The sequence below is a fragment of the Phalacrocorax carbo genome, chromosome 1, assembly GCF_963921805.1.
Source record: "Phalacrocorax carbo chromosome 1, bPhaCar2.1, whole genome shotgun sequence".
Lineage (NCBI taxonomy): Eukaryota > Metazoa > Chordata > Aves > Suliformes > Phalacrocoracidae > Phalacrocorax > Phalacrocorax carbo.
This window is the reverse complement of record NC_087513.1, coordinates 12,396,855-12,412,375: the sequence shown is the minus strand read 5'-3', so window position 1 is coordinate 12,412,375 and position 15,521 is coordinate 12,396,855. Positions and strand designations below refer to the sequence as shown.

Genomic DNA, 15,521 nt, shown 5'->3' with positions numbered 1-15,521 from the left:
CCACACTTTTTTAAAAAAATCTGCAAGAATAGATAACACTGGGGGGAAAATTTGACCTGAAATATGTACTTTTCAGAATTTGATTTCTTTGAGAATTTCTGCTTCTCCTTAGATATATTACAACGGGTAACATCAGTCAGATTTTTAAAACCCCACATCTTCTTGTAAGGGAGAGATTCTTCTCAGTCCCTAGCCAAAGTCAAAAACTTTAGCCAAACCTGGTTTCTTTCTTTGGCCCTGGTGTGTGCAGGAAAAACAATCAAAGGGTGAAGTTTCAATGTGGCAACCACAAGGAATCACCTGGTGGCAGGTGGATGGTCTGGCTGGCTGACTTTTATAGGAAGGGTATTTTTCTGATATTGCAAGCAGTCTTTTGGTCATTCTACTTACAAGTCTCCAAGGAGAAATTATTAAAATACTCATTGTATCATGTATTAATGAGCTCAAATGTACAGAAATAGTCATTGTTAATGTCAAGGGACCTGTAAACTGCTACTAGTGCAAAAGCAGGCAAAATGTGGGTTTACAATGCAGATAAAAGGAGAAGTCTGGGCTCAGGTGCAGACATGATAGGTTTGTGAGTTTGGTAGGGCATGGGAGGAGACATTAGCCTGCTGATCATGGTACCTTATATGTCAGTGCATGATGTATGTGTCCTTTTTTTAATAAAAGGACCTCATAACTGCATTTATGAAAACCCCTACTTTACTATTTAGAAATCCATGAAGATTTTTTAACACTTTAATCCTCATGAGTAAACTGGGAATTCAGGTTGAGCTGTTCTTCCACTCCATCTCCCTGCTTTCCTTTGCTCTCTGTGTTTGGCCTTGAATGTGTAATTAACTCTGCAACTAACACCTGCTTTAAAATTTATTTAAGGAGGATCACAAGTTAAAAAACTGAAATTCATAAGAATAAAAAGGATAAAGACAGTGACATCTAAAGTAGAAAACAGCACAATTTCTGTTAGCTGGAGCTCTAAAGCAAATAACAAACTTGCAAATTCGGTGGACATGATTAATTCCTGAGCAAGAATAAATTGCAAATTAGGCAGTTCTTTGTCTCAGTTATTCATAAACAGTAAGAAATAGGAAAAAGGTATCACTGGGAGCTTATGTTTTACCATATCTCTCAACACTGGTATCATTCTGATTTTCTTTAAAATACCTTTCATAGAAGCCAGATCTTAAGATACGTCAGCACGTATCTTTCCAATATTCTTTGCAATGTTCTTTTCCAATGAGTAATTGCACACATTTTTTTTTCCTGAGACTGAATGATCTTGAAATATAAGGTGTTACATCTTTCAAATATCAAAATCTAGACTCATTTTAAGAAGTCTGCCTTTCTGTAAGGCAATTGGGATTGATGAAACTAGGTGATAGCAAGAATGCAGCTCTAAAAGGAAAATCGAGTCGTGCCTTTGTCATGAAGTTACTGAAGCAAAGTTTTATCCCTTCAGTAGTAGACTGTGAACTGACAGAGAACTGGAAAGACAGGCTTCTCATGGGTGCCCTCTGTTAGAGGCTGCCATTCCCACCAAGGTGCTGATGGACCTTGATGACTTCCTTACTGGCACAATACAGAAACAGCCTGGGTAGCTCACACTAGTAGCGTAAGCTCCTAGTTTTGCCTGTAGTGGGAGCCATGGGCATTGCAGGCTGTGATAAAAGCAGAGACCTATAGCCTCCTCTTCTGGCACAGGGAAATTTTAGAGAATGTGTGCTTCGGGAAGAGTGTCATTGGAATACTGATTATGTCAGTTTGCCCTAATGCAAGAGAGCACGCCCTCCCCACCAAAAAAAACCCACAACCAACCCCCAAAAAAAACCTAATGAAAGAACTTATCAGTCTTTTAGAGAATTGGAATAAAAAAAGATAATGATGTCTAACAGGTGGCTAGCTCACCACAAGTACATGCAACCTTTTTTTTCTTTTGGCACTGGCTGGTTTTGACTTGTTATCTTCCTACCTGCTTCACGTCATGCACTTTGTTCTTTGAGCTTTGGAATGTGATTTTTGTTCACTCTCTCCTTATGTTAGCAGCTTCTCTCAGGAAGATCAGTGAGTATATTGGGACCAAGAAGTGAGAAAAAACCATCAAGCCTTACAGCAAGGATATTTTTACATTGTTGGTCTGCACCCTGACAAAGGAGAGGAATGGGCTGTAACAGAAACTGTGGGCTCCTCACTGGGGCTGTCATCGGTGCTGTGCTGGCTATCTTTGGAGGAGTTCTGATACCTGTTGGAGATAACCTTATAGGCAAAGCAATAAAAAAGGTAAGAATTTTTTCTCTTTATTTCAATCTAAATGGTTTGTGGTTATTGAATAGTCATTATTTCTAAATCTTGTATTCTTTTTCTGTTTTTTTTTCCTTTTTTTTTTTCTTTATTAAATCTAGTTTTTGTAATATATGCAGCCAATCTTCCCTGAGAATAGATGCTGCAGCAATTTTTAAATATATTAATTATATTGTCATGTTTACTTGCTGTCTTTCATGCTTCACATGGGAAGCCAAAATATTGTTTTCGAGATGTGGTTTCAGTAATGTAATTTAGAAGTAAGCATTTTTAATTTTTCTATTATTTATTTTAGTTTCTTTATTTTTTCCCCATGATGATCCACTTAAAAAATTTTCTGGTTTTTTTTGTTTTGTTTTGGTACTTGCTCCATGCACGTATATTTATGTACTGCAAATAAACTAAATAAATTTATGATGCAGAATCTCATCTTTCACTTGCACTTGCATTCAGCTCACATTCTGTGACAGTATGATTGGGGTCAATGTGCTCCACAAGGCTAGAGGATCTGATCATATACATCTCCTTGATTCAAGTAGTGTGAAGCGTAATTGAAGTAGAGTGTTGTAGACCTGGCAGACACAATATTTTTTCTTTTTTTTTAAAGACTGTTTTACTTCTCTAAAATCTAACTTTCTCATGAAAGAAAAATTGAAAGTTGATTTGTTAAAACTTCGGTGAAAAGTGTGTATCACTGAGGGTCTAAATCATGGAGTAGTCTGGAATGAAAGACCATGGAAGTCCTGGGCTGTCCACCATGGAGACATGGAGTCTCCTTGGGGTCACTGCAGCCAAGGTGGGCTCTCCTACAGTTAAAAATCTAGAAACCTTAAGGTCTTTGGGTGATGGTTAGACTTCCTAATGATCTGCTGCGGCACTGAAGACTGTGGAGATCTTGGAGATACTTATTCAAAGGCCCTTCTGGAAGACTGCCCTTAACTCAACAGCTACTGAAGTCAGTTGAGGAGGTGGATATATGAACAGACAGGAAATGTTAAATTGCCTGTTGAGGCCCTGCCTAGATTCTAACACCACTTTTTTAAGAAATTGAAAAAAAAGGCTTCTACATAATGTATTAATTTTGTCAGCAAACTCTATAAAAACCTAACTCTAGCACAATTTTCCAATTCTTATTGTATTTTTAATTATATTTACAAATTTATAGAGAACAAAAAAGTAATACCCACTAGATAATGCCTCACCCACCTTGCAACATTTTACAAAAAAGTCATGCTCTCTATATTCGCAAATAATTTTAATTGACTGACATATTGAGGAAATGGCAGATTTTCTAGAAAGCTCACAGTTTTTGAAATGTTTATCTCCTTACATTAAATATATATGTTGAGTTAATCCAGAGTGTTGTCATATGCCATTAAGTATTTTCAGAGCAAACTGCAAAAATTAGCAATGTTATGTGTTCATCTGTTTACTTATAATAATGAACCAGTTATACAGCATGGTTTGCAAATGTCTACATATGAAATTATACCTGCATGAGTTCTTAGTGGTAAAGTATTAGAGTAATTTTTTTCCTCAACCTCTTTATAATTTTCTGCATTGTTATCATGTTTCAGATGCTTGTACCTATTTCAAGGCATCTTGTTTGATACATATAAAAAGGAAAATTTCTATCAGTATTCATATAAAATATAAAAGCAAATTTGTAAAGGCTTTATTTATTTAAGTAAATGGATACTTTTTTTTCCTGAGGACAAATCATATGAGATTTTTTCCTATTTATCATGCTGACTATTTAGTGAGACTTTAGGACAGGAAAAAGCTCCTAATGAGTGAGACGTTCTCTCAGATACGGCATGTAAATATTAAAATTCCCTTTTCCTGTTGTTGCAGCAAAGAGAAATTATCTGCAATTGTATTAACAATGTCAGTTGACATTTGAGATAAGACAGAGACTTTCAGTGTATAGGCTGTCATCTCATAACAGGCAGGTGCTGTTCTCCATCCAGCAACAGTCCAAGGGCGGACAACGCGAACAAAGTCCATGTAACATCTAACACCAGGATTTCACCTCTTGCCAAGTGCCGGGTGCTGGGGCCTGCACTTGGGTCACAACAACCCCGTGAAATGCTACAGGCTTGGGGAGGAGTGGCTGGAAAGATGCCTGGTCGTGAAGGACACAGGGAGCTGGCTGACAGCCGGCTGAACAGGAGCCAGCAGTGTGCCCAGGTGGCCAAGAAGGCCAACAGCATCCTGGCTTGTACCAGCAATAGTGTGGCCAGCAGGAGCAGGGCAGTGATGGTGCCCCTGTACTCGGCACTGGTGAGGCCGCACCTCGAGTACTGTGTTCAGTTTTGGGCCCCTCACTACAAGAAGGACATTGAGGGGCTGAAGTGGGTCCAGAGAAGGGCAACAAAGTTGGTGAAGGGTCTGGAGCACAAGTATTTTGAGGAGCAGCTGAGGGAACTGGGGTTGTTTAGCCTGGAGAAGAGGAGGCTGAGGGGAGACCTTATCGCTCTCTACAACTACCTGAAAGCAGGTTGTAGTGAGGTGGATGGTGGTCTCTTCTCGCAAGTTATTAGTGCTAGAACAAGAGGAAATGGCCTGAAGTTGTGCCAAGGGAGATTTAGATTGGATAGTAGGAAAAATTTCTTTACTGAAAGAGTGGTCAGGCACTGGAACAGGCTGCCCAGAGAAGTGGTAGAGTCACCATCCCTGGAGGTGTTCAAAAAACATGCAGACGTGGAACTTACAGCATGGTTTAGGAGACATGGTGGTGTTGTATTGACAGTTGGACTTGATGATTCTTGAGGTCTTTTCCAACCTTAATGATTCTATGATTCTATTCTGTGATTCATGTGTTCGAGTTTATTAACATACAGTTGTTCTTCAATACAAAACACATTGTTGTCTTCTCTAACCCCAGACTGCATTACCTGTGTCTCAGATCTTTTTGGGATAAGCTGTTTCTACTCCTGCCTCCAGGAGGTTTAAAAAATTTCAACAATGCATATACGTTCTGTATCTTTTCAGAGGCTCTTTAAAGTAACTGTCACTTGAAGAGCACACGCAAAATGACACCACCACCAGCATCTTGACAGGGATCCACTGAACAAGATTAGTACTAAGCTATTTCAGCTCTGATACTATTCAGGGAAAGGAGACTTCCCCCTTAAAAAGTGCCTTTGACTTCAGTACCAGAGGGCAAAAATCCTAGTTTCCTGAAACACTGAATCTATCCAGAGGTCAGGGATGCCTTTCCATGATGGTCCTAGGGGCTTAGAAAACTGCCCTTGGTAAGTTAGAAGTGAAACATGAAAGCCTCAGAGCTCTTTACAAAAAATATTTTGTTTGAGGCTATCAAAATGTACCATTTTAACTGATTCCATACATTTTGGCTGCATATTATCATGTTTATTTTCATTATTATTAGACAATATCATGACTAACATTAAAAAAAAATCAAAAGTAAAGGTGAATTCAAAACAACAAATCAGAATGCTTGCATCTGATATTGTTGAAAGGAGATATTTTGATATGCCTTGATTATTACTTTCTGCTTTTCCCTCCGTTAAAACAATATTATTTATTTAGGCAAACTCCCATCATTTCAGTTATGATAAAACTTTTTTTTTTTCCACAGCTGATCAGCTTTTTTTTTCCAGCTAGGTCTAACCACTCAAACCCATTGATAGCTGATTCATTTGCCAGAAAATCTTTATCACCCCTTCTCTAAGAGCTTTTTCTTTCTACCTGAGCACATCAGCTCAGGAGGTTAACAGAAGACACATAATGTTATTTAATATATTTAATTCATGATGGATTGATAATTCAGAATGGTGTATGATTTGTCACAATACCTCAGTGCTGCATTCTTTCTATAGAGTCCTCAGGGTTAGTCTCTCCTATTTTTAGAAATAAAGCTATCAATTTTAGCTATGATTATGTTTTGTCATCTGTCTCTCTACATATCTGTTATCTGTGATTGGCCAGATTGTGTCTCCCCAGCTACTGGAAGCATAGGAAACACTTCAAATTTAAAATTGTGTTTCTGACATTGATATACCACTTCTTTATCTAAACTAATGAAACTAAAGCAACTGCTGGCTCTCAGCAGAACATAAGTGATCTAATCACACATATTCTAGCATTATCAATGATAAACTTGATTGGCTTCCATAATTTTTTACAATCAAGGACTGAAAAAAGACTAAAAGTTTTGATCCAACAAAGCCTAAATAGAAAGGCTAATAATAAGCTAATAATCACCACTTAAAAAGTAATAAATGGCTACTTGTACTTTCAGGTGCAAAATGGAAGAAGATTATTTGCTTTCCTGGAACTTAACTTATTCGGTTTTACAGAATTGTAGTTGTTTCCTCCAGCTTACATATTCAGCCCAACACATAGAGATAAACTAGTAACAATTCTGTTACAGCCTGAAGTATTCATGGCATCTCTCAGTTCCCAGAAAATGGCATCTTTTGTCCATCTGGCTAGATCCTTTGTTAAGACAGCAACTTTTTCTTACATTTTGTATTTCTTCATCAGAAATCATGGTGCCTGAATTTAGCATAAAGCAACAAAGTACAGCAAGCTTCTATTACTGGCTGCTCAGTGTTTCTTGAATTTATGTATTGGCAGTTGACCCACCACAAATGAGGGAAAAATTGTGTCAGAAACAAATAGTGTTAAAGTTCCCATTGATTTCACTCAGTCTTGCGAAGTTAGGTCAGTAGATGAACTTGGATGTGTAGCAATTACATATTGTATAGCTACTTTTGCTAACAATAGTTAACTATTGCATAAGATATTGGAGCTGATGTAGGTTGACTAGGGAGTTGAGAAGTATTTCATATTATCAACTGCAAATTAGCAGGTTCCCAAATTACCCTACCTTTCATAATATGACAAAGTATGGCAGTGTTACTATGGGAATATACAAGTGACCAGCCATGGAGGGTGGTATGTTTAGGGCTGGCCTCACCAGTGAACAGACAGCCAAAACCCAAGGGCTTGCTGGTGTGAGGATATTAGTTTTATTAAATAAAGGCATGAATAAAGACAGAGCTCTAGATTTTGTTCAACTTTAACCCACCTTTTGGACTCTCAAAGTATGTGACAGAGAATCATACACACCTCCTTTGTGAAAGAAATATTATTAACAATAATGGCTGAATGCCACCAGAAATAATGATCTTGCTCCCTTCCTACCCCTCCCTCTTTTGTCCTTCTGCTTCCCTTGTTTTAACCCTGGTTCTCATCTGATCCTTCCCCCTACCCACACCACTGAGCCAAGTGGCTCACTGGTAGAAAGGTAACACAGAAAAAAAAAAAAAAAAAAAAAATCTTCCTCCAGTCCAGCAGGCAGAAATTTCCAAATCAGGTAAACATTTCTCTCTTCACCAAGGAAATGGCCTGTCCCACACTGGATCACAACTTTAATAGAGTCTTTGGCCTCCTGAGGTTTACAAAACAAGGCTGAAGAGGATTTTAGCTGTTGGGTTTGAGTGCAAGACCTCAAGATGATAACACATTTGCTGTGATAAGGTTTCCTTCCCCTCTCACACAAATGCACATAAATTAGAGCAGCTGTTCAGACAGCAAGCTCAGTGCTTTACACCACCAGCAAGGCATTTGTAACTCCACCACACAGGCTTTCCACAGACAAAGACCTGTCTGTGTTATGAGTTCTCCAACCCATGGTACTCATTTGTAACTGCAGTTGCTCTTAATTGGTAGTATCCTTTTTTTTTTTCTTTTTTCTTGGTGGTGCTCGCTATGCAAACTCTGGAGGCAGAAAATTAAATTAGAAAGAATGTCTAGCAACTTTTAATTTAAAATGTCTTTTCTTGCTATCTGGAGGGATTCCAGCCTTTTGCTTCCTGGGGCTTTCTGAGCCGTGCAAATTAACTAATTTATATCGCACAGCTCTAATAAAAAAGCATTTTATATGTTGGAGCCAGGCAGCCTAGATTTTTCTTCTTATTGAAAATAATTTTTCTTAATTTTTAACATCAAGAGGAAAAACACTACCCTAGTGTAGGGGAATAGACAGGGATCGGCGACCGGAAGATCACGGGCTGTGACGGAAAGATAGACTCCTCCCCATAGGAGTGGCAGGAACAGGAAGCGCAAGAGCTATATAAGCGTGTGACGCAGCTAAATAAACGGACATTTTGTATCCATCATATTGATGTCTGTGCATCACTGTCCCCAGGGTGGGTAGAGCCCTGTGTCCCGGAGATATGCGGCCCAAGATAAGTTCTCCCGTAGAAGCGTACAGCTACACCCTAGGACTCTGTGAAAATCATATAGAAAGAGGCCTGATGTAGACCAGGCAGAGCAGGCACTCCCCTGACGATACAGGAAGTATACCTTCAAACTCTCCTTCTCACTGTACAGTCACAAGGTCTGAATAGGCATTTACCATATTATAGCTGAGTGCCACAGGCATAAAGGTGTTGGTTACTCTAGAGTGACTCCTGGTGTCCTGTCTTGTCCTTATATCCATATTTTTCCCTCTTTCCCTCTACCTGAGAAACCCTTCCTAACAAAAGGTTATCAAAACTGGAGAGATTTCTTAGAAAGTCTCAGTATTGGTAAGAATAGTATTCTAAAAAAACAAAAACCAAGCCAAAAACCTAACAGTCCTGCAAGAATATTATTTGCTTTCTTTGGGTGCAAAATTACTTAGTGCCTGAGTAGTGCTCCAAGATAACTCTCATTTCCCTCCACCCCCAACCCCGAGCTATTTACAAATGTATGAAAAGTGGTTTATGGATTATAAAAACTGCTAGGTATCATTCAGTTATTAAAGGTTTTCTTTTTTACAAATGATCAGTGGATTTGGCAAGTATTTGGGAACTAAGGCAGTGCCTGACCGCAGCAGTAGGAAAGTTTTGCTACCGGCTACAGAAGCAATTATATCAGCTTTGTGGTTACTTATTTGAGAGGGACTCACTTTTGCTCTCACTGAGCAGGAATGTCAGGCTGCCTTCAAATGTTGGCCAAAAATGTGTGCTGTGTGCCTCATATTCATGATAAAATAGCTTTTTTTTTCCTGTTTGTTTGGGAATCTTTGACAATCATCTGCAGCTTGTCACTCATCTTTTGTGGTTAATTTTAGCCTTGGTTTTTGTCCCTTTAGGAAGCTGTCATTGCAAATGGTACCATTGCTTTTGAAAATTGGCTTGTGCCAGGAAGTTCAGTTTACAGGCAATTTTGGATTTTCCATGTGCAAAATCCTTCAGAGGTGTTAGACCATGGAGCACGTCCAAAACTTGAACAAAGAGGACCTTATACATACAGGTAAGCAAAACCCCCTGAATATGTGACATGTCATATCACAAGTTTTGCTACAGTCAGAGAAAGTTTTGCCGAGTTAAAATTTGTTTTTGAAATTCCAGTGTCATATTTTACTCAGACTTGACAAAAATGCCTAAATCGCAGCTACACATAGCAATCTCAGACACTTTCTGTATTGGGTCTCCCATTGGGAAAACACATATAGAAATAGATAGTTGGGAGTGAAGCTGTTTGCTCTTGTGAAAAACTATTGCTCATTAGCAAGGTGTTTGCCACAACAACACACAGGAATGGTTGCATTTATTGCTGTTCAGTTTTTGCCAACTTTTTACATAGAAGAAAATATGCCAGATGTCCTAAAACTAAGACCTTTTCTTATCATCCATGTATCACATATTTATTTTAATATGCTTTGTTTATTTGCGGCTTTATGACTTATTTTTAATCTATAGCTTTTCCTTTTTCAATTTTTCCTCTGAAAAGCATTCCTTTTTCTGAATGTACTAGCTAGGGCCTAGATGCAGCGGTCCATCTCTGTTCAGGGAAGCTTTTAATCACTTGGTTAGTTTTAAATGTGATGTTGACATAGGACTAGTTGATGCTTCTTGCGTCATTAAGCCCAATACCCAGCTATCACTGTCACCCTTGTTATGAAATTGCTTTCCTTAAATGACAAGATATTCCTTTCTTGATATCTTTCACAAGATGGTTTTTCATTGCAGTATCTACAGCTGACATACTTTGATGCCTAAAACATTATTTCTCATTGGAAATAGAGAACTCTTGGTTCATAAAGTACCTGGGAAGACATAGGAAATGGTTACATGGGAATCAGGAAACTAACCAGTTAAAAAATACTGCAGAAGGTGAATTCCCACTAAACAGAAAGGTTTTACTCTGGTGGTGGCGACGGTGATGATTTTCTCAGGGACAAATCTCTGCCAGAAACTTAGATGGGACTATGTAAGAAGTAATGGCTATAGCTCTTCTCACTGCTGCAGACATACTCACCTGGGATATTGGGTCTACCTGAGACACTAAGTCTCTCCCTCTCAATCTCCCTTTAAATATTTAATTATTTATTACAATATCGCACAACTGGTCTTGAAAATGCAACTGTGCCTGCGATTCTGTTGGGAAACCCCGTTTTAGGTCTTTTGTTTCCAGTTAGAAGTAACATTAATTAGAAAAAAAAATCTCCCAAGTTTCAGGTAGGTGCTCTACACATTAAACTCTTAATTAAAATTACATGCTCACAAACCAATCTTGAGAAGCCAAGATCCAGATGTTTTTGGGGTAAGGTGCATCTGCACGGGCTACATCTGTACCATGGGGAAATGTTCTCTGAACCCTAGGCCCAGGCTGGAATATCTGATAGAGTACCCTGGAGATCCCTTCTGGGATGGAGCTGGGACAAGCCTGTGGACCCACAGTGTAGACTAAGTTATATGATGCCTGCTGGATGCTGCCCCCACAGAGGGGTCAGCAAGAGGATGGAGACTTGAAGAGTTGAGATAAAGCTAGAACTGCAGCAGCTCAGAGATTTGTACCGTAGTGATCTGCTGACAGGGCATGCTTGAGAGGCTTATGGAAATCTCAGTGGAGCTGAAAGACTGCTTATAAATTTCCACATGCATATGAAATGTTATAAAAGTGACTCCATTATGGATTTGACCTGTAATCTGTTTTGTTGCAACACAGGCTTATCAAATGAAAATTTAAGAGTGTTTATTAACCATTATGAGTCATGCCCTTCTAATTACATGCAACCATGAGAAAGCTTAGACAAAAATGTGACAAAACATAGTTAATTTAAAACAGAATATAGAGGATACAAGGTACATTACTGAAATAAAGATAAAATAGAAGTATTTGTTTTCTTTTTAGTATCAAGAAAAAAAAATCCACTAGGCACTAAGGAAATATTTCCAAAAGAAAAATACTTTATAGAAAAAGGACTTTTTACATATTTTCACCAAAAAGTTTAGAAAACTTTCAGTGGTTATGAAATGCTCAATATTCATCTACAAAAATGCTCATCAACTTTTCAAAAAACTTCAGTCAGGCATGGCTATGCATTGTCTCAAAAATCAAGTGTTAAAAATGTTCTATGTTTTTATTTGTATTTCAAGGGTGCGATATTTACCCAAAGAAAATATCACAGAAAACTCTGATGGCACAATATCCTACATGTTGCCTAATATTGCTCATTTTGAACCTGATATGTCTATTGGGACAGAAAATGATACCATCACATGCCTCAACCTTGCTGTTGCTGTAAGTAAAGAAACAAAACCAAAATGTTCACATTCAAATGTTGAGATACTGGAGGAAACAGGGGAGATGTTAACATTAGTAACACTGAAACTGCCACAGGATAGGTTTCTTCTCTGACATGAGTGTCAGCTACACTGAGGATAACTGTATTACTATTTAAAAAATATATATTCTGAGGACATATTTAATGTATTAAGGTTTCCTTATATTCCCAGGGTAATCTTAATGGTAAATGAAAATTTGCTTGTTCTTGTCAATGGAAGCAAAGTCATCACTTTGGATGGGATGTATCAAAAAGCAGCCTACTGGTCAATTTTACTGTGGGAATGAATCACGGGTTTGTGGATGGATTCCCTTTCTCTGTGAGGTACAGCATGAACACGCACCAAGGCACCACGCCTATGCGATTCAAGAAGCACTTGGACAACACCCTCAAAGACATGGTGTAAATTTGGGGTTGTCCTGTGCAGAACTTGACAATCCTTGTGGTTCCCTTCCAACTCAGGGTATTCTATGATTCTATGAACAGTACAAGAAAGATTTGTCTTATTCTTTCTATAGTATCCTCAGTCCTGCTTTGCCAGGGAGGCTATATTAAATCCCGTGCTTGGTATATCCATGGCCTCACTGCCCCAGCTACTTTCTTCCCGTGGTGTCCCTCAGCATCACACAATGGCATCCCCTGAGATGTCCTGTCATACCGAGACCTTAGTCCTTCAAAGAGAAGCATAGGGGTCCCCACCTTGAGTAGTGCTAAAGCCTTTTCAGTCCAGATGTTTTTGTGTTGTCACAGGCTGAGAATGTTTGCCTTTGATTGACATTTACAGTTTTCATATCTATATTCAGTCCTGGTTGTGTTACCTGATTGTCTTGCACTAACTCTGTGGTGTCTGCATGTGAGTGTTCAGGGTCACTGTGAGAGGGTGGGTGCTAGGGGCAGAGTGAAGAGATGCTTAGTGTTGGCACAATATAGAATCATAGAATCAATCACAGAATCATAGAAGAGCCCATGTTGGAAGGCACCTCAAAAGATCATCTGATCCAATATTTTCTGAGAAAGGGAGCCGTTGTGTTTTAGCCCCAGTGAGCAAGTCAGTCCCACACAGCTGCTCCTTCATTCCCCCACCGTGGGATGGGGGAGAGAATCAGAAGAATAAAAGTGAGAAAATTCATGGGTTGAGATAAAGACAGTTTAATGATTAATTTAATCTCATAATTAAAGGAAAAGCCGCATGTGCAAACAAAGCAAAACAAGGAATTAATTCACTCCTTCCCATGGGCAAGGAGGTGCTCAGCCATCTCCAGGGAAGCAGGGCTCCATCACGCTTAATGGTTACATAGGAAGACAAATGCCATAGCTCCAAACATCCCCCTTTTCCTTCTTCTTCCCCCACCTTCACATGCTGAGCATGAGGCCATATGGTGTGGGGTATCCGTTGGGTCAGTTGGGGTCGATGTCCTGGCTGTGTTCCCTCACAGTTTCTTGTGCACCTGGCAGAGCATGGGGACTGGCAAAAGTCCTTGACTAGTGTAAGCGCTACATAGCAACAACTAGAACATCTCTGCATTATCAACACTGTTTTAGCACAAATACAAAATATAGCCCCATACTAGCTTCCATGAAGAAAATTCACTCTAACCCAGCCAAAACCAGGACAGGAGCCTAGGTGAGATTTTCTAGAATGCTGTCCATTTGCGCCTTGAAAACCTCCGGTGTTGGGGACTCTATGACATTCCAGTGACTGACTGTTCTTACTGTACAAAATTTATTTCTTCTATCAAAATGAAACCTCTCCTAGTGCAACTTGTACCCATTGTCCCTTGTCTTCTCCATGTCACTCCTTGTGAAGAAAGAGCCTCCATCCTCTTTCTAGCCACCATTTAAATACTGGAATATTGTGATGAAGTTTGCCTGAGCCTATCTTCTCTAGGGAGAAAAGGCCTAATAATTAAAGGTAAATGACCTTATTCAGATGAGATATATTCTGCCTGTGTCCTAATTTAGGCTTGCATCTCTCTTTTGGAAAGTTGTTCTTTTTTTTCTGTACTCAGAGTCCTTCATGTCATGTTATTAACTAACACTGCCCAGCTCCCACACTTTGGACCACATAGCTCTTTATGGGCCTAAGCATAGGCTCATGCCTGGAAGCACCATGTCAGGGAAGATGGGAACAGAGGATCTAAGCCCCATTTTGCTGTTGAGAAACAAACTGGTGTAAGTCCAAATTCCCGGACAGGCCCTGCCTGTCTCAGTTGATTGCACTGACTTCAATCCAGTAGAGCCCACCTTTTATTTCAGATCCTTGTCAAAATACTCACAAGGGAATTCACAGAGATGTTTTCTATGCTTTCATAACCCTGAGGGGATTGAACCCACATCTCTGTCTCATAATCTAGTCATATCCATACTTTCTGCTTACTCTGTGTTCAAGTTCAGACGAAAGTGAAAGATTCATGGGGTTGAGGAGGGCAGGAAATGAGAGAAAAAGAGACTCTTCTGTTGCTACCCCTATAGCGATAAGTACAAAGAGATGGTCTACTAAAGGGCTGAGCACTTGCTTGAAGAGAATTACTTCTTTTTACACAGATTCAATTGCTACAATTTCCTGCTGCACCAGACAGGGCAACACAGATAATTTCTGTTTGCTTTCCACAAGCTATTCAATATCTTTAGGGACTTGACTTTGTGTTTATGCCTCTGGGAACTTTTATTACAATTACAGCTGGTAAATCTACCTTATTCTTCATTGAATTAGAAAAAGTTATCCATTATTTAGAATTAAAGCTGTTCAGAAAGGACTTGTTTGTTGCAACTATATATTCTAAGTAAAGAAATAATGGAGATTCAGCACTTGGTCAGTTTTATGCAGATACAGTTGTATTGCTGCTTGTGCAACAGCATATCTAACCCCTTAGGTAAGTCAAGTAACAAGGCTTGTATATTTTTATTTACATGTTTATAGTGCAAGTGAGTCTGAAGTATGTGACATATGGAGATGACAGAAAAGAGGTAGAAAACTGAAAGTGATACAGCCCATGTGATATAGCTAGGGATTTAAGATTATTGCTTGGAGATATTCAAAAGCTGTCTGGCCATGGAACAGGGCAACTGGTTCTTGGTGGCCCAGCTTGAGCAGCGGGGTTGGACCTGTTAACCTCCAGAGGTCCCTTCCAATCTCAGTTGTTTTGTGATTAGTGATGATCTAGTGAACTCATGTAAGCAGTAAAAAAAGCCCCGTCTGCCTTTGTGTAAGTTATGCCCAGTATTTGTTTTGTTAAGGAGTGTCAGTTTTAAGTAGAAATTTAACTTACAGTGAGCTGCAGCTCTAGAAACTGCCTTTTCCAGAGATTTCTTGGAGTTAGTCTCTGTAGTTTTGATCCAAAGCACATACAGAATTTTATGTTAAACATTAATCTTATTGCTGTTGTAGGCTGTACCTGCTTTGTATACAAACAATTTTATACTGCTGCTGTTAAATACTTGGATTAAAGCTTCTAAGTCATCCATGCTGCAGAACAGAACAGTGAAAGAATTACTGTGGGGATACAAAGATCCCTTCTTAAACAAGGTGCCCTTCCCCTTGGACCCAGTTCTGGGAGTCTTCTACCCGGTAAGTGAAGTCAATGAGAGGCAAAGCCTTCAGTTACCGTTCTGTGAATAAAAAATAAGGTGC

The 15,521-nt window shown here is 39.1% G+C and overlaps 1 protein-coding gene across 9 annotated transcripts in view; it reads left to right on the top strand.

Moving 5' to 3' along the window:
- CD36 (CD36 molecule (CD36 blood group)) overlaps nucleotides 1–15,521 on the top strand; it is a 42,471-nt gene that overhangs the window by 15,870 nt on the left and 11,080 nt on the right. For 5 of the 9 annotated variants that reach the window (XM_064443981.1, XM_064444002.1, XM_064443991.1 and 2 more), the window contains 4 exons: nucleotides 2,044–2,280; nucleotides 9,413–9,573; nucleotides 11,703–11,847; nucleotides 15,279–15,458. In XM_064443981.1, coding sequence (XP_064300051.1) covers nucleotides 2,161–2,280; nucleotides 9,413–9,573; nucleotides 11,703–11,847; nucleotides 15,279–15,458 — 606 coding nt within the window. In that variant the 5' untranslated portion in view covers nucleotides 2,044–2,160. The remainder of the gene's footprint in view (nucleotides 1–2,043; nucleotides 2,281–9,412; nucleotides 9,574–11,702; nucleotides 11,848–15,278; nucleotides 15,459–15,521) is intronic. The other 4 variants (XM_064444029.1, XM_064444022.1, XM_064444013.1 and 1 more) reach the window with 1 other exon arrangement.